The sequence below is a fragment of the Symphalangus syndactylus genome, chromosome 12 (assembly GCF_028878055.3).
Source record: "Symphalangus syndactylus isolate Jambi chromosome 12, NHGRI_mSymSyn1-v2.1_pri, whole genome shotgun sequence".
Lineage (NCBI taxonomy): Eukaryota > Metazoa > Chordata > Mammalia > Primates > Hylobatidae > Symphalangus > Symphalangus syndactylus.
In genome coordinates this window covers 53626382-53644979 of record NC_072441.2, presented here as the reverse complement: position 1 = coordinate 53644979, position 18598 = coordinate 53626382, and the positions used below count along the sequence as shown (strand labels likewise).

General features: G+C 36.3%; 2 protein-coding genes across 10 annotated transcripts in view; one reads left to right on the top strand and one right to left on the bottom strand.

The window, feature by feature from the left end:
• Positions 1 to 3145, top strand: part of LRRC39 (leucine rich repeat containing 39) — a 29212-nt gene extending 26067 nt beyond the window's left edge. For 2 of the 3 annotated variants that reach the window (XM_063625623.1, XM_063625622.1), the window contains one exon: positions 2160 to 2372. In XM_063625623.1, coding sequence (XP_063481693.1) covers positions 2160 to 2227 — 68 coding nt within the window. In that variant the 3' untranslated portion in view covers positions 2228 to 2372. Of the gene's footprint in view, positions 1 to 2159; positions 2373 to 2493 lie in introns of those variants that run through there. The other variant, XM_063625624.1, reaches the window with a different exon arrangement.
• Positions 1090 to 18509, bottom strand: TRMT13 (tRNA methyltransferase 13 homolog). Of its 7 annotated transcripts, none has more exons than XM_063625605.1 (11): positions 18240 to 18495; positions 14654 to 14700; positions 14494 to 14560; positions 11908 to 11970; positions 11365 to 11434; positions 11102 to 11208; positions 10596 to 10763; positions 8401 to 8473; positions 7464 to 7538; positions 3267 to 3699; positions 1090 to 2965 (listed from the first exon to the last, which is right to left on the bottom strand). In XM_063625605.1, the coding sequence occupies exons 1-11, from the start codon at positions 18384 to 18386 to the stop codon at positions 2770 to 2772; spliced, it is 1446 nt and encodes a 481-aa protein (XP_063481675.1). In that variant the 5' UTR covers positions 18387 to 18495; the 3' UTR covers positions 1090 to 2769. The 7 variants fall into 7 exon arrangements, with proteins under 7 accessions (XP_063481675.1, XP_063481676.1, XP_063481680.1 ...); XM_063625606.1 differs by having other exon boundaries at positions 11102 to 11166; positions 18240 to 18386; XM_063625610.1 differs by lacking the exon at positions 3267 to 3699 and having other exon boundaries at positions 18240 to 18497.
• Between the last annotated feature and the right edge of the window lie 89 nt (positions 18510 to 18598).

Here is an 18598-nt window from a genome sequence, read left to right as displayed (position 1 = left end):
GAGTTTTTAACTTAAAATGTAGATTTTAGTTCAACTTAATGCAACAACTAGTTTGAAAAATGAATATAACCGAGAAAACAATGACAGAGTTTTTCAGCTAGAGGAAATAGTTTTTACTAACATTCAGTGGAGGATGTTTAGGAAATGGTGATTAGATTTACTGCAGCAAGGTCATAGAAGCAATAACATGGAGACAGATTGGGGGAAGACAGGCAAAAAAGTCATAATTGTGACCTAGTTTTGGAAAGCAGAGAATATATACAAGATGATTAGGAGACAGAATTGGTAAGTGAATGAAGATGAGAAAAGGGAGTTTATAATGAATGTTTTTGGTTTAGAGAGCAACTGGATAGACGGTGGTGCTAAGATGGAGAATGAAGTACAGAAGATGGGTTGGCGAGTAGAATCAGGTGGTAGAGGCAGAAGATTTCTAATTTTGGCAGTCATTTTTTTTTTTTTTTTGAGGAGTTTCTCTCTGGTTGCCCAGGCTGGAGTGCAATGGCGCAATCTCGGCTCACTTGGCAACTTCTGCCTCCCAGGTTCAAGCGATTCTCCTGCCTCAGCCTCCTGAGTAGCTTACAGGCATGCGCCACCATGCCCCACTAATTTTGTATTTTTAGTAGAAACAGGGTTTCACCATATTGGTCAGGCTGGTCTCGAACTCCTGACCTCAGGTGATTCACCTGCCTTGGCCTCCCAAAGTGCTGGGATTACAGGTGTAAGCCACCACACCTGGCCCTTAGCAGTAAGTTTGATGCACTTGTGGAACCTGCAAGTTGTGGTAATTGTGTAGGTGAATCTAAAGTTCAAGAAGAGGTTTGTTGAATCTGAAAATTCTGCGGGACAAGAAATAGCTGTATGCATATCCCACATAGTCACTTTCTCATGATATGTGAAGACAAACTAACAGTTAGGAAAACAATAATCCTGACCTAAGGCTGGCATGTTGAAGAACAAACTTACCTTCCTTTAAGGTACTTGATACCATTGTCAGAAACATATCATTAAGCTAAATGGGCCACAGAACTGTTTCTGTATGATAATTCTTGGGTGTGTATATATATTTTATGAAACATAAATGAGATTATGCCTGTTGTAGAATATTGTTTATTTCTGGGCATAAATTGTTGAATGATGCAAAACAAATTTTATGACACAAATTAGTATTGCTTGACACAATAAAAAAAGGTTAATTATTCAATGATATATCTTCATTTAGGTTCCCTTGATTGGGGACATGGGTAACTAACTTAAACAAACTACCTTACTTTAATAACATTTGACATAAAACTTATAACAAGGGAAAAAAGTTAACAACTTAAAGAGATAATAAAATCAAAGCCTATTATGTTATTAAAAATAGATTCACGAGTTACTACCACTACTATTACTAGTTAATATTTATTGAATTACTCTGTGCTTGGAACTGTTCTATGCATTTTACTTGTGTTATCTCATTTGATGCTCACAACAACCTTGTGAGGTAGGTATTATTGTTATCATCATCCCCATTTTAAGAGGAGGAAATTGAGGCACAAAGAGATTAAGTAGCATGCCCAAGGTTGCACAACTGAAGATGGTAGGGTTGGAATTTGAACTGAGGCAGTCTGACAAGACATATGAGACTAAAGTCAGGAATTTTAAATTGGCTAGGCTTCTTATTTACAAATCATGTAACCATAGAACTACAGGATAAAAATAGTTATCTCAGAATATCATAATATCTAAAATTAGTAATTCTGAACCTTTGTCTTGGCAAATGTACCATCAATTAAGACAATTTTTACAAATAAAGGCAGAACAAAATAGGGATAAGATGCAGAAGAGAATAACAGTCCTACCATATATTTGGTTTAGTATTTGCTTATGCATAGAAACCAGTCATGAGTTAAATAAGGCCTAAATTTGAGAAGGTTTTTGGTTTCATTATCTAATTTCTACTTTATTCCAAATTGTTTGCCCAAACAGAAGAGAACATACTTATTGTTTGTGCCTATATATGTAAAAAATGACCTGATAAAAGATACGAGATAGCTAATCAACTTCAGAAGTTATTTCAAATTTGTGAATTATGTTTGTAAGTATCTTTTTGGAAGTTCTAACTAGATAATTATCCAACAAAATAATTAAGTGAAATAATCTTTTTTCTTTGAAAACAGCTCTTCAGTTTTGTGTTTGTCATGGACAGATTCTGACAATATATACATGTATGGCTCTGGAAATTTGAAGGTGACTTCATTAATTAATGGTGTTTATTAATTGTGAACATCTCTGAATTGTTTGCATTTAAGAAAATCACAATTGTGCTTTCCAGATCTGTAGGGAAAAATGTCCACATATAAGCCAAATTCTCAGATTGGCCCTTGTTACAATCAATCACTACCTCTTGAACTTAATAAAAAATATTAAATAAAATCAAGGGAAGATAAATTTCCAAAATTAATACAAACAGAAATATGCTAATTATGTGTTGACATGTTATGTATGTTTCAGATCACCAAGTCAATGGTTCAACTACTTTACCAATCTCCATAAATACGGATAGATAATATAATTCAAGATGCCCTTCTAAAGAGGATTACTTTGGTGAATTCTCTAATGTTTGGATTTCTGAAGTAAAAAGAAAAGCTATTACCAAAGTTTAATGAGGCCACAGCATTTTTTAAAGTTCATATTATTTGCTATTTAAAGTATATATTTTTTGATATAAAAATATAATTAAAAATTTTTTTTTGGTGGAAGACAGATGATGCTCAAATTTCTTTTCCATTATGCAGTTGTTTCTGGTGATGAAGAATGATTTGGTAAAGCAGTTAACAAAACATTTTCCAAAGACACCAGAGGGTCTGTATAGTACTGCAAAGCAGGACTGAATCCCTTCTGCTGCAAATACTGGATTCGACCTTGGTCAATCAGCAATTTACAAAGATGCCCTATTTTCTTCTTTTCTTCAACACTAAGAAGCCTAAATTGAATAAACACACACAAAACATTGTTAAAATTTTGCAAAAGTTTATAAAAAATTATTTTTGTCACTTTTATTTATTGAGAGACTGTTAACCAACTCATAATGTACTAAGTACTTTGTCCCCTGCTTCCAAGACACATTATATTTATGACCACAATAAAAGATGTGTATATTTTAGCTTATTCTAAAATTAGATTATAAAATACATTTTCATGAATTGTTGATAATAGTCATCTAAAGTACAGTATAATGCAATATTTCTCCTTTAGTATCATGCATTACAAAAGTAATCTCTTACCCAGGCAAACTATCAGCGCCATCATCTGTGATTCTGTATCCTCCATCATCATGCTCTTCACTATCATCATTCTGATTATCTTGTCTCTTTGTGGTACTATTTGAGGTTTCCAAAGATGTTTTCCGCATCCCACAAGTTGCCCAACTACTCATTCGCTGGAAATAGTGGAATTCCACTGCTCCAAGGCCTAGAGCCCTGAAATATTCTTTGCCCACATAATGTCTCCAATTACACCTGTGGTGACAACAGAGTGCAATAACAATGCCAGCCACAGGGTTCCACTTCTCTGGGACATTTTTTTCATTTCCTTCCTTGGCCAAAGTGTAAATTTCTTTTTCTGTTTTATCATTCTTTATGCGTTTGGCTAAAGGTTCTTCATTCCTTTCCTCAAAACTGGCAGCATAGGTTTCAACCAAACATCGTAATGCAAGATCTGCAAACACAATTATGTGGCCCCCCCCAAACCACATCATCTTTAAAAATAAATATTTTTACATTTATGAAGCAGTACTGTTTTTAAAAACTCAACAATAAAAACAGCAAAAACCTACTCAGCTTTATATTTGTAATAATTCTATCATGAATTATCAACTTCATTCAAATTTGCTCTTCTTACTATCTCAATTTCTTTAATGATTTATTCTGCATAAAGCCTACTTCCCAATAAAGCTATCTGAAGCTTAAGATCTACGATTTGAAGAACTTTTACCCAAATACCTGAATTGTCTCTCATTTTTCCTACCTTAGCTGAGGAAATGACTTGTATAGGAAAACTTTATTCACCTACACTTACATTCTAGTTTAAGAAAGGAAAAATGGAAGGAAGGAAGGAACGAAGGAAGGAAGGAAGGAAGGAAGGAAGGAAGGGAGGGCGGGCAGACAAATCTGTTTAGGTTGATGCTAGGTCAAGATGCTTGTCTTGAAGAGGCTCATAGCAAATAGTGATGAACTGAAGAGTTGAAAAGAGGGGGTCAGAACAGAATCTGGAAAGTAGGCCTCACTGAGTAGCCTTACTGTATTTATTCATTTATTTAACTAACATTTACTGAATGCCTTTCATGTGCAAAGCATTGAGGATGCAATGATTAATATACACAAACTTAAGAGGCAGATGTACTCCACATTACAATGAAAACATTTTAGTATATTTTAAAACTAAATAAATGGATTTTTGATGACTATGGCTATTTCCCATCGAAAACTCCTACACTGTTGACAATATTGGAAAGACCCCAAATGTAGGACCCGTATCTTCTTAATCATTAGATTGTCATGTTGTGTCTGTTCAATCAAAAACATACACATATTTTAAAATTTTATTACCCTAAGATATCACAAATGACTAAATGATCTGATATTTCACTAGTAAATTTAATTCAATATATGAATTTAAGTCAACAAACATTAGAAACCCATTATTTGTAGAAAGTGATAGCTAATCTATTATTTCATAAACTATTATTTTCTGACAAAATACATTTAGTCATTGTTTTATTCATATTTGACTTAAGTAAGTGATTTTCAGAAATGTGAATAACCAGATAAATTATTAAAAGAAGTTATTTGAGGCCAGGCGCAGTAGCTCACGCCGGCTGAGGTGGGCAGATCACGAGGTCAGGAGATGGAGACCTTCCTGGCTAACACGGTGAAATCCCATCTCTACTAAAAATATAAAAATTAGCCGGGCATGGTGGCACGAGCCTGTAGTCCCAGCAATTCGGGAGGCTGAGGCAGGAGAATCGCTTGAACCCAGGAGGCAGAGGTTGCAGTGAGCCGAGATTGCGCCACTGCACTCCAGTCTGGGCGACAGAGCGAGACTCCGTCTTGAAGAAAAAAAAAAAAAGAATTAAGTTATTTCAGAATTAGAAGGAGCTTTAGCAATTTATCTCAATTCATCTTTTGTAGAGAACTTAAAGGACAAAGCCACATATGCAGAAAGGGACAAGGAAACAGCAAATTGGTAGCCAAGATTATTCATTCATTCCAATATTCGCTGTGTTCCTCTTATATAGCAAGCAGTGTACTAGTATATACCATATACTCAAAAAATTCAGAGCATGGTGGAAGAATTAGATATATAAACAGATAATTAAAATACCACAAGGTAAAAATATGCAGAGGGTATTACGATAACACCAAGGAGGCATATCTTATTTAAGGGAGCTCCCTGAGAGTGGTGACAACTGAGGTGAAGGATGAGTAAAAATCGACCAGTTGTTTTGTTTGGGTGAGTGGGTGAATGGGGGTGAAATTCCAGATATAGTAGAAATAGTACAGTATATGGAAAAACACACAGGGTTTGATGTTGCTGAACAGCAAAGTAGGAGACAGGGAATGCAAAGAGAGGAAGGCTGAAGCCAGATTGGGACTAAAACGTTATGTCAAAGAGTTTGGACTACATCAGGAAGTACCGAAGAGTTTAAAGGGAAAGACACATTAGTTGTGTAGCAGATGGGTCTGAGATGGATTGACCGATTGAGATAGGGTCTTGCTCTGCCACCCAGGCTGCAGTGCAGTGGCGCTATCCCAGTTCACTGCAGACTCAGACTCCTAGGCTCAAGTGATCCTCCCACCTCAGCCTCCTAAATAGCTGGGACTACATGCACAAGCTATTGTGCCCAACAAATTTCTGTAGAGATGGGGTCTTCCTATGTGCCCAAGCTAATCTTGAACTCCTAGCCTCAAGCAATCATCTCACCTCAGCCTCCAGTGTTGGGTTTCTAGGCATAAGCCACTGTGCCTGGCCTGAATATTAATATTTAAAGGACAGACGTGGAAGGAGATTGTGAAATAAACAGAAAAAATGGCATAGATGTAGGGGAAGAACCAGGAAATAAGAGTATCGCAAAAGAGAAGAAAATGGAATTTCAAGAAGGGTAAGCAACTGCAGCAAAGATGAAAGGAGGATTCAGATTCAGTGAATCAAGGGGAAAAAATTATGTGGAACATGAGAAATGGCCACTGTAGGTCAAAAGAGTGTACTCCCTCCTACCCCCAGGATGGAACTGGTTTACTTTAGAAGACTTTTATGAGGCTTAAATGAGATAAGGTATGCAAAAGTACAGTCATGCATTGCTTAACTATTGGTGTATGTTTTGAGAAATGCATTAGGCGATTTCATCATTGTGGGAACATCAGAGTGTACTACGCAAACCTAGATGGTGTAGTGTAGCCTACTACACACCTAGGGTGTATGGCACAGCCTATTGCTCCTAAGCTACAAACCTGTACAGCATGTTACTGAATACTGTAGGCAACTGTAACACAATGGTATTTGTGTATCTAAATACAGAAAAGGTACAGTAAAAATATGGTATAGTTTTATAGGACCACTGTCATATATGAGTCCATTGTTGACCAAATCATCATTATGTTGTACATGACTATAGTCTTAAAAACTATGAAGGCCAACACAAATATATAGTACTCAATGCCATTTCCAGCCAATATGAATAATATCTATGGATGCTCCAAGTAATCCACATGAGTAGATGATGAAACTAGCAAAAGTTAGGAAGATGATGTAACAATAACATTTATTGAGCACTATTATGTGCCAGACACTTTACATGCAACCCGGTAAATTATTAATATATTAGTATCTCTGTTTTATAGATAAGGTAACCAAAGCTCAGAAAGCTTAAGTAATTTGACAAGGTTACCGAACAGAGCTGAAGGCTAGACTATCTGATTCTAAAGCACATGCTGTTTCCACTTTACCATGCTAGATCTGATGGATCAAAGTGCTAAGACATCTTAGATTTTTTTTTTTTGTCTAACATTTATTTTTTTCTTTTTCCCCAGAATCCTGAAACACAATAGTCTTTTAGTAGAAGAGGTTTCTGAGTTCTTCCTAAGCAACTACTCTAAAAAAATCAGTAGCTTCTGGGTGGAATCATACAGTTTCCATAAATGGTCTTATTTTCCTTTTCTGGTTGAAATTTAACCCAAAGAACTTTAAGGTCTAATGTGATGCAGTATTTACATACAAAACTCTTAATTCATCCTGCAAAATGGCCAAAATGAGCAGATAAATAGGAAAGCTATGCATCTAATAAAGCACAGGGCCAGTGCGTATAAAGATTATTGAGTTGTAAACATAAGAGATCTATTCAAAGGAGACCACTGAAATGGTTGGGGCCAGGTTAGGCCAAAACTTAATGCATTAATGTAAACATTATCAGTATGTTTACATACCTGTTGCCATACCACACACATGCTTTCCAATTCCTACCACAGGTAGTTTTCCTTCTCTTAGCACAGGAATCTTGTCTGAAATGGAAATGAGAATTAACGGTCTAGTGAAATAAAGTACATATTAATGTGGCCTTCCAAAAGAAATAACTAATTAGAGTTTCTGAATTTTAGCCTGAAAGAGACTCAGACAAAAAATGATCACTTTATAGAACCCAACATATAACATAAGAACTTGTTTAGGGTTCATAACATCAGAAAGTTAATATATTCAGCTAAATAATTTTAAATACACTGATTTCTATACAAATGCTGGGTTGCTTTTCACGGCTGGATTAAAATTAGTGAATAGAAGAGGTTGCAAAGATATGTTTGCATTATTTTCTTTGGATAATCTGAAAAATAGAAAAGATATAAAAAGGGCACTACAGAGGTTGATTGAGGAGTTTGTGTGTGTATGTGTCTGTGTGTGTTTTGTGTATGGAATATGAATTCCACAGTGATGACTTCTTTTCTTTGTACAATTTAAAATTCTAGGAAGTATCTTTTACACATTAGCAAGGCAGAGAAATATCTCATTTTCTTTCATGGTTTAGGTAAAGTCATGTTAACTGCAGGCAGAAGGCTAGTTTATAGTTTGAACAGACTCAAAATTAATTTAAACAGGACAAAGAAACAACATAAGTACATATTATAAAACTTTTAAACTCTTCCCTAATATAACACTTCATTTCCATTTGATACTGAACATTTTAAAAATTCTCAACCTTAATTCAATTTACATCTATTTAAACATTATATAAAACATTCTATATTAACAATGGATTGATTTGACTGTTTTCCCTGAAACACCGTTCTGCATGATTGGATTTCTAAGCAACCTCAGAGTTTAAAACAGTTATGATTTATTTGTAGAGCAATGGAAAGTTACACAACTTACTCAAACACAAGTGTTGAATATCAATTTGAAGTCTTTCAAACACTGAATTTTTCTTTCTGTGTTTTCCATCCACCTGCACAAACAGAACATTATTGTAATAATGACTTCTTACGTTTAAAAAAGCTTTACGAAAATAAAAAGATTTTTATTGGTTTTCAAAATTCAGAGCAATAGAATATATTTAAAAATTAAGATTGTACATTCTTTGATGAGAACTTCAAAATATCACACTTTTTAAAAAAGATTTGAAAATGTTTATCAATTATTACATAGACATTATTTCCTTTAACCCTAAAAATTCCCAATTCACTGACAAAGGAACTGAAGTTCACAGATCTTTAGTGATTTATCTAAGATTGTCTACTAGCTCCTTTATCTTTGTCACTCCTGGTATACTATTTTTGGTTCACTCCTCTTCTTGCTCTCCTGAAAGATCACAACCATTCTAATCTATACCTATGTGCCCACGACCTGCTGATCTACATTTGTGGCTCAGGCCTCTCCAATGGGCATCAGACACATACTCAATTGTGAACTAGAAAGCTCTACTTCACCAGCAAACTGGGCACATTCAGAACTGAACTCATTATTTCTGTCTCCAAAACCATCCTTCCTCTTGTGCCTCCTTTATTCCTTATCTCAGGAAAGAACACCACTTAGTCACCTAAGCCATAAAAATGCTACCCAAAATTACTCCTTATCTCTCATATTCAATTACTAATAAATCACCAACTCTTGTGGCTTCCAACATCTTAATATTTCTCGTACTCTTGCCGTCCTCTCCATCCCAATGCAATAGCTTTAGCTCTGGCCTCTTTCTTACTTGGATTGTTGGACAAAAATTATCTTTATTATTAATCTCTCTACTTTAAGTATCAGACTCTTCTAATATAGTTTTAATGGTGCTGCCAGGATAAACTTTGAAAATTTTCCTTCTACTTTACCAACTCTTACATATTATTTCAATCTCATCTCAAGTGTCACTTCTACAAAAACTTCTATGACCCACACTAGACTGAGGTTGGTGCTCTATCTTCATGCTTCCATAGGATTGGGTACTTACCACTAGCAAAACACACTTAGCATACTGAACACAAATATGTATATGTCTACTCCACCAGACATAAGCTTCTTCAAAGCCAAGAACTAAATCTTTTTTCTATTGTATCCCCACCAGACAGCAGCATAGTCAAACTCCTTCCTTAGCATAAAATATGAGACCTTCTATAGGCTAGCCATCCTCTCCAGTCCCATCATTGCTGAACTCCACTTTGTACCATGTACTCCCATTATACAGGAATGTTTCCATGTTTTCCTGTTATTTCAGGTATTTGGTTACACTGTTCTTGCTTCCTAGAATGAGTCTCAAACTCTCTAACAAACACCAATTCACTTTCCAAGATTTAGTTCAAGCATCACCTTTTCTACATAGTCATTCTCCATCTCTTCCCTGCAATAAAACTTGTCACTCCCTTCTTTGAAACCATGCTGTACTCTGTGCAGACCTTTCTCATATTTTAACACTTTACTACAATCATTTATGTATTTGCCTGGGTCTCTTTTCTAAATATAAGTAATAAAGTGGCTGGGCACAGTGGCTCACGCTTGTAATTCCAGCACTTTGGAAGGGTAAGGTGGGAGGACGGCTTAAGCCCAGGAGTTTGAGACCAGCCTGGGCAACAAAGTGAGACCCTGTCTCCACAAAAAATTTTAAAAAATTACCTGGGCATGGTGGCGTGGGACTGTAGTCCCAGCTACTCATGAGGCTGAAATGGGAGGATTATATGAACCCAGGAGGTCAAGGCTGCAGTGAGCCACAATCCTGCCACTGTACTTCAGCCTGGGTGGGGCCTGGCAGCATGCTCAAAAATTGTTTAATGAATGAAGGGCAAGTCGCAAAGATAGGAGTAGAACCCAAGACTTTTAACTCCTAGCTTGAGCTTGGCTCTTTCTATATATTTTCCTGTCTCTGCAAATAATTTTAAGAATTCAGATCAATGGACTATCAAAACTTAGATTAAAAAATTCACCTTCAGTTTGAGTTATCAATACAATTAGAACTAATAAAAAGCTACAACAAACAGATAAAGAAAATTTCTTTCCTTCCTTTTAAGAAATGTTTCTATCACTGTTTTCCTGAATACAAAAAATGAAAACAAGTTTGGTTACTAACATAGAGCAATGGTTTCACTTACCTTGAATCTTGTGGTCACCTTTTCCACTAGGATGAAGTGAACTTTTTCAGCATCTTTTAAGGCAATATCAACCCAATGAGATAATTTTCCCTTTCCCGCTCCAAACTCAACAAAGCATCTTCTTGGACCAAGTAACTTTAAATTTTCAATGTTACCTAAAATAGAAGCCTGCAAACTTCACAAGATTATTTTATAAACTAGAGTAAACACATTTGGTTCAAATGGGAAAACAGCAAGGTAATTTCTACATAAGGCAGTATGTTTACATTGATAATTTGTATTTGACTTAACATTTTTCTCTCTTGCTTTTAAATATTTAATATACGGTACTCAGAATCATATCCATGCCCTCAATTTTTTATATATGTTTCTATATATTTTTTGAAATGGAAATATTTGGCACCCTGAAAGGTAAACAAAATAAAATCTTATTAATAATTACATTTAAAACAGTTTTAACAACTGAACAAAGGCCATGTTTAGTAGTTACTATAACCGAAACATACCTGCTGTTTCAGGTGCTTGGTTGCAGAATCACCATTTTTAGGGTCATTAAGTGCATCATGTAATGCTGGATGGGACATAATATGATCTTTAAGTGTAGAATTCAAACCTGTGCCAAATATAAGCACAACAGCTTAAGCAGCCAAACATGTAATTGTAGGATTCTGAACAATAGTAGTAACATATTTTAAACCAGAATGGTATCAACTCATATACCACCTAATTACTCTAAAATAATTGAACTTGCAACTTTAGGCAGTCTTACCTTCACTTGCTTTTCTCAATTTCTTAATTAACTTTTCCAACTGCTCTTCAGATAGAGAAGAAATTGGAACCTATATACAAAAATAAAACTAAATAATGTAGCCAAAAATTGCTTTAAAGTAGCATAACAGAGACTGAGTAGAGGTTTACCAATTGGGCAAATCCCATGACAGCTTAGGCTCTTCTCTCCATCAAGCCTTTTCCCTAAGCTGCCATCAGAATTGTCCAACGCTACACTTCTACTCCATCTTTGCTGTGCTACTTTAATTTTCCTAACTTCCTCAAGGTCAAGAACAAGTCTAGGCTCAGAAGGGTTCAAGAATCAAAGGGGATTCAGGGCCATATTGTAGCTTCTTTTGTTATGGGGCATGAGCTAGTCTGGGTCTAGGAACTAACCATCACTAACAATATTAAGTCTACAGGAAAATGCATTCTAAATTAAAAACAGATTTACTTGAGACAAAAATTAGAACATGGCTTATTCACATCATGAAGAGAGCTTATAAATACCTTTTAAAATTAAATATTAAGTCAATGTACTTACTAATTGTTCAGGTATTTCTGTTTCATCTCTTAAGCCTGCATTAATATCTTGAATATAGAAATCCTTAACAAAAACAAAACCAAACCATTAAAGAACTGTTAATAATGTGAAGCTCACAAAAATTAAACTGAAATACTGATTCTTCCCTTTATCCCCTGCTCTGTACCTGCCATCCTCCCTTCCTCTATTCATTTCTTCATGAAATCACTATTGAATACTTACTCTAGGCCCTAGTTTGCTTTAGGTATTGGGCACTCCACCACAGTAGATAACAAAAGTGACAAAAATATGTGTTCGTGGATCTTATATTCTAGTGAGGTGATTATCTGAATAAGCACTTACGGTTTAAAGAAATTCATTTGTAACACTTATTAAAAGTTCTACAGCCTAGACTGTTGACAGCATATACTAAGAACTGTAATAATTTTGTCTTATAGTGCTAAAGTAAAAACAGCAAAGTACTAACTACACAATGCTGCTTATCAGACATGCAGCATGACCAAAAACAAATAAGACATACATATTATAACAATAAGTCTGATTTCTTCTATTTTAAAATATTAATTAAAACTTGAAAATATAAATGTCCTGTCACACTAGTTATTTAAATTAACGTAATGAGGCCAGGCATAGTGGCTCAGGCCTGTAATCCTAGCACTTTGGGAGGCCAAGGCAGAAGGATCCCTTGAACCCAGGAATTTGAGACCAGCCTGGGCAATATAGGGAGACCCCATCTCTAAAACAAACAAACAAACACACATAATGAAATCTTTCCAGTCTGGCTTCAGAAATACAGATTGTAGGTAAGGATCTGTATTACCATTGTCCAACAGAACTTTCTGCAATGATGGAAATGTTCTACATCTGCTCTGGCCAATATGGTAGCCACTGAAATATGACTAGTGTGACTTAGAAACTAGATTTTTAATTTTATTTAGTTTTAATTCAAATTTAAATAGTCACATGTGGTTAGTGGCTGCCATACTGAATGGTGTGGATCTAGATGAATGAACAAGTACTGTTTCTACAAATCCTGTTTCAAAAGTGAAAATAACTCTTGGGGACATTATGTTATGTGTAGTAAATGGACTTTTGTTACACAGAGGCAGAAAGGTAACATCCTGATTGTGTGTTGCTAGCTTTACCTATATGGACAGAATGTGTGTTGCTTGCAATGGAAACTGGTGATTGAGTGGAATGAGTGAAGACTGCAGGAATTACAATGTTTTACTGGATAACTGAAAAAAACTATAATAGAAAACTAGCTGTTAAGTATTAGAATTTGATGTACTCTTAGTTCAAAATGGTTGCCAAGAGTGCTCCAGGTAACTTATGTTGTAGATTAGATTTTTAAATGTGAAAACTATTTATATTGGAGAAATTTATAACCAACTAACTTTTATTTAGTATACAAAATTTTAAAAAATTGTTTACCAGTTTCCCAAAGTAAAGCAGAATAGTGATATGCCTTTAGCTGGGATCCAAGTGTCCTACTCTACATAGTGAACCAGATAAATACTGCTTTGCCTTTCTTTCTTCGTCTCATCATTCCACTGCTTTTCTCCATTTCCTTGCCACTGTGTGTTGGTATGCAGTGAAACTCACCCAAGGGTTTCCATTTTTAATAAATTTATCTATTCTCTCAAACTTTTCTCTGAACACATATTGCACTTGCTTGCTTTAACTGAAACCTGGAACTTAGGTAAGGAAGATATTTGCGAACAAAGCCAATGTTCTCTCTTTCTATGAAAGGGGCTAAGTCCTAAGTAGGTGGTGGTAGTGAGGGTCATCATTTTTCTTCTACACCATCTTAATGTAAAAATACTTTCTAAACTTATGCCATCTGGCCCAGTGGTTCTCAACTGGGAGGCATCTGGAAATGAATGGGAGTATTTTGTTGTCAAAGTAACTGAGAGGTGCTATTGCAAGACATCCTCCCATAAGTCTCGATTTTCTATGAGTCTTAGAAGCAGAGGCACTGATTATCTTTTTTCCCAAACTACCTTTTCAAGGGAGCTTATATACCAAGCACCCTTGGAAGACAGAAACGGTGTCACCTCCTGGATCGCATGGCAGCCCTTATTGTACAGTGTAATAAATAAATGTCTACTTGTGGAACAAAAGTCAGGCAGGTTTGCCTACTACTCAATTTAAAAATATTTATATTTCCTGGCTGGATTTGGTGACTCATGCCTATAATCCTAGCACTTTGGGAGGCTGAGGCAGGAGTATTGCTTGACATCAGCAGTTCGAGACCAGCCTGGGCAACACAGCGAGAACCCCATCTCTATTAAAAAAATAAAAAAATAAGCCAGTGTGGTGTCGTTTGCCTATAGTCCCAGCTAGTCATGAGGCTGAGGTGAGAGGATTGCTTGAGTCCAGGAGTTCAAGGCTGCAATGAGCTATGATCACGCCACTGCACTCCAGCCTGAGTGACAGAGTGAGACCCTATCTCTTTAAAAAAAAAAAATTATATTTCCTGAGCTTGGGTTCCTCAGCTATGAAACAAGCACATTCCATGTGCAGCATCTACCAAGGCATTACATACCACATTTCACCATTCAATTTTACTGATCCAACACTTACAGGTTTTGGTTTCTCTCTTGAGTTACATTTTTTCAAATGCTTTGCTAGTTGATCTTCATATACTGTGCTAAATTTAAAGAGAAAATTATTTCAAATGAGATTTGTGCCAATTACTGTTTCCAGCACAAAAAAAAAAAACCCGTATCTGATCCACACTTACTGTTTTGGATCTAAAGGACACAGGATTCTTTTCCGAGCATCTTCTTCCTAATAAATTAAGAGACACATTTATTTAAATAAAATATCAAGTTTATTGCTTACAGATACCAGATATAACTTCAGTGTCTCTATAATCTCAAAACAAGGTGAGGAAACCTTACAAGGACATAATGAAAAGTTGACAAAATCAGGTCCCAAGGGTTTAATAAAAACTCTCCAGTGTAGCTGGCTTAAATATATAGGAACAAATACTGCTTTGGACAAACAAGGGTCTATAGCTTCAAACAGGGTATACAGAAGGCCTACATATGGTGTCTGAAATCTAAGATAGCATCACCTATTATATGCATGACTATTTTATGCACAACCAAGAAAGAAAAAAATGCTACCTATTTCATGTTAATTGACAAATAGTTGTATATATTTATCACATATTAGGTTGGTGCAAAAGTAATTGTGATTTTTATGGCAATAAAAATAATATACACTATTATTTATGTATGGTTTTAATACAACATAATGTTTTGAAATATGTATACATTGTGGAATGGCTAAATCAAGCTAATTAACATGCATTGCCTCACATACTTATCATTTTTTGGAAAATGCTGCCCATTGACATACGGATTTTAAGATGTATCCTGACTTTAGAATGTTAAAATGTAAAAATAAAGTTTCTTAGAAACAATGGAACATGGCATTTTAACCATTTGGTATGTGCCATATTTTACTGGCTTTGCAACTTTTTAGTATCAGTTACATCCTACTCATTCCTAAGTTACATCACTTAATGACTGGGAATACATTCTGAGAAATGTATCTTTAGGTGATTTTGTCATTGTGAGAACATCATACAGTATAGTAACACAAACCTAGATAGTATAGCCTACTGTACATCTAGCCTGTATAGTATAGCCTATTGCTACTAGGCTGTAAACCTGTACAGCATGTTACCATACTAAATACTGTAGGCAACTGTAACACAATGTAAGTATTTGTGTATCTAAACATAGAAAAGGTACAGTAAAAATACAGTAGTATAACCTTATGGGACCACCATCATATATGTGGTCTGTTGTTGACTGAAATGTCTTTATGTGGCACATGACTATATGAACTGGGAAAAAAGAAAGGAAAATTGATAATGTCGGCAATTCTACCCAATATTCCACATTAATCTGTATAAATAGGGGTCATATAACAGTTAAGAACACAGGCCAGCCAGACTGCCTAAGTATGATACCCAGCTCTATCTACCAGCTACGATCCCTATGACCTTAGTTAGGTAGGCTTACTGCCTCATCTGAAAGATGAGAACAAAAATATGTCTTACCTTCTAAGGTTTGAACAAATTAAGTGAGCTAATAGTTAAAAAAACAAAACAAAACTGCCTAGCACAGTGCTGTACACAGAGTAAGTGCTGACTAAGTATCTGCTATTATTATTCTTTTAAAAATTTATTTCTGTTCGAATGTGCCTCTCAGCATGTCCATGAAGCTATTCACACTGAATTTCATGGGAAAGCTAAGAAATTTTCATTTTTTTTGGAAAATACTATATATTCAATAGAAGAAAAAGAAAATACTGTATATTATTTATTCCTTATTGCTGACTTTAAATCCTAACCTCCATGTAAAAGAATATTCTAACCCCCAGAGCCTAACTGTAGCATAGGAAAAAAAAACCACATTTAAAATTTATTAGTTGAATTTAGAAACAGGAATTCTCAATCTTGGCACTATTGACGTTCTGGGCTGGTAATTCTTTTGAGGGGGTGAGTGCAGGGGGCTGTCCCGTGATTTGTAGGAGGTTTAGCAGCATTTCTGGTCTCTATCCATTAGATGTCAGTGATACTCCTCAGTCTGACAACCAAAATGTCTTCATTTTGCCAAGTGTCCACTGGAGGCAAAATCAGTCCCAGTCGAGAACCACTGGGTAAAAATAAGTGGTGTCATCACAGCTATATATGACACTTAGAAAAAAAGATGGAAACACAACATCCAGTTATATCATAAATTACAGATTCAGGAGGATAGCCACAATTTAAAACGAGATAGTAGTCATGAAAAGTGTTTCCACTTGATGTTTTGCGGTCCCTCTTCAAGGTTCTAATGACAACATGTCGTTCCTCTCCAGGAATACTAATCAGCTTGTAAGGATTTATTCATATTCTACTATCATCACTATTTGTATTCACCTTCCATATATCCGGATAAGGTGGAGTCTAAATCCTTCTCCTATCATAACTCTCATTCTTCAACAAGGGATGTTTGCCAGTCCCCTCAAAACCAGTTAATACACTGTGGGCATAATTCAGAGTTCCCACAAGTCACGTCTCCCATATTCCAAAACAAGAATGTCCTTGTTTCAGTATGCTTCACTTTTGGTAAATGTCAGTCAAAACAAAATAGGAAGTAGACTACAACTACGATGGAGAGTGGCAGATGAAGGGGGTCAAGGGACTGATCTGCACGGGATATTGTCTAGAAGAATAAATTCCTTAAGAAATAAAATAATGCAAATAATACTGAACATTCAGAAGCATGAAATCAGATGCTGATCGCTTTGTTTTATTCTTTATAGTTCTGTGGAACTATAAAGACATGCTCTCTTCCTATCAGCATTTTGCTCCTCTGGTTTTTATTTTCCCATCTCATATATATCCTAAAGTAATATACATATATACAAATATAAAGTGTGTGATAGTACATTTATATGCATAACTATTATCAAACAAAATTGTATGCTTTGTTCTCAATTGTAAAAGGTCAATTCGTATATATTTAAAAATCTTTCCTTCCCATTCCAGCAAAGTTGCATTCTTAAAAACTGTAAGTCGAAAAATTTTTTTTTTCTTTTTTGAGATTCAGTCTGGCTGTCACCCAGGCTGGAATACAGTGGCGTGATCTTGGCTTATTGCCATCTCCACCTCCTGGGTTCAAGCGATTCTCCTGCCTCGGCCTCCCGAGTAGCTGGGTTACAGGCGCGCGCCACCATGCCCAGCTGATTTTCCTATATTTAGTAGAGAGAGGGTTTCATCATGTTGGCCAGGCTGGTCTCGAGCTCCTGACCTCAAGTGATCCGCCCGCCTCGGCCTCCCAAAGTGCTGGGATTACAGGCGTGAGCCACCGCGCCGGGCCTCAAGTCTAAATTTTTAAAAGCAAGTTTCTTCCAACCGCATTCACGAGAAGTGCTTCTCTTTCATGAAATAACAATTAGAACACAACTAGTGAAACCTCCGGGACTTCAATCGCTACTTTTTCTAAACTACCACTTTCCAGCAGGAAGACGGAGCGGCAGCTTGGGGTAAAAATTAAAACCTAGCATTACCATGAGTTAAGATCGAGATAAACAGATCAAGATAAATGGGTCACTGCTGGCGCTTTACTTAGAAAAATAAAAAATTTCTCATCACTAGAACTCATAATCGCTCCGCAAGGAGGGAAAAACTGGGTTTATTAAAGTGAAAGCTGGAGAATCCAGGGGACACAAGCAGAAACCTGTCAAAGAGGGGAGGGGCCGGGTTCCAGCACGACAGGACCAGGATACTTATTTCCGACTCTTGAGAGAGTAGGGCGATACCACACCTCCGCGGCTCCAGCGTGTTCACCACAAAATCTTTTCCCTGCGGCCACCACCATCCTGCAGAACCGTTTCTTCTTTTCCACATAGTAACCGCATCTACCCTCAGCTGGAAAACCAGGCGCGTGCGGCGACGTCGCGGAGGTCGCCATAATTCAGGGATCGCTTCTGGTGTCCAGCATCCGGCAACCAGAAGAAAAGTTAGAAGCTTCCTTCGGATCTCCTTCCCTTAACAAACATGGCTGCCTCAGCCCCCGCCACACAGGTTAATGCCCGGAACTACCACAACCATCTTCCCCTTATCCTCCGCAGATCCGGAAGAATCCGATGGTGGCTGGCGAGGGCCAAGTCTCTTACGTCTTCC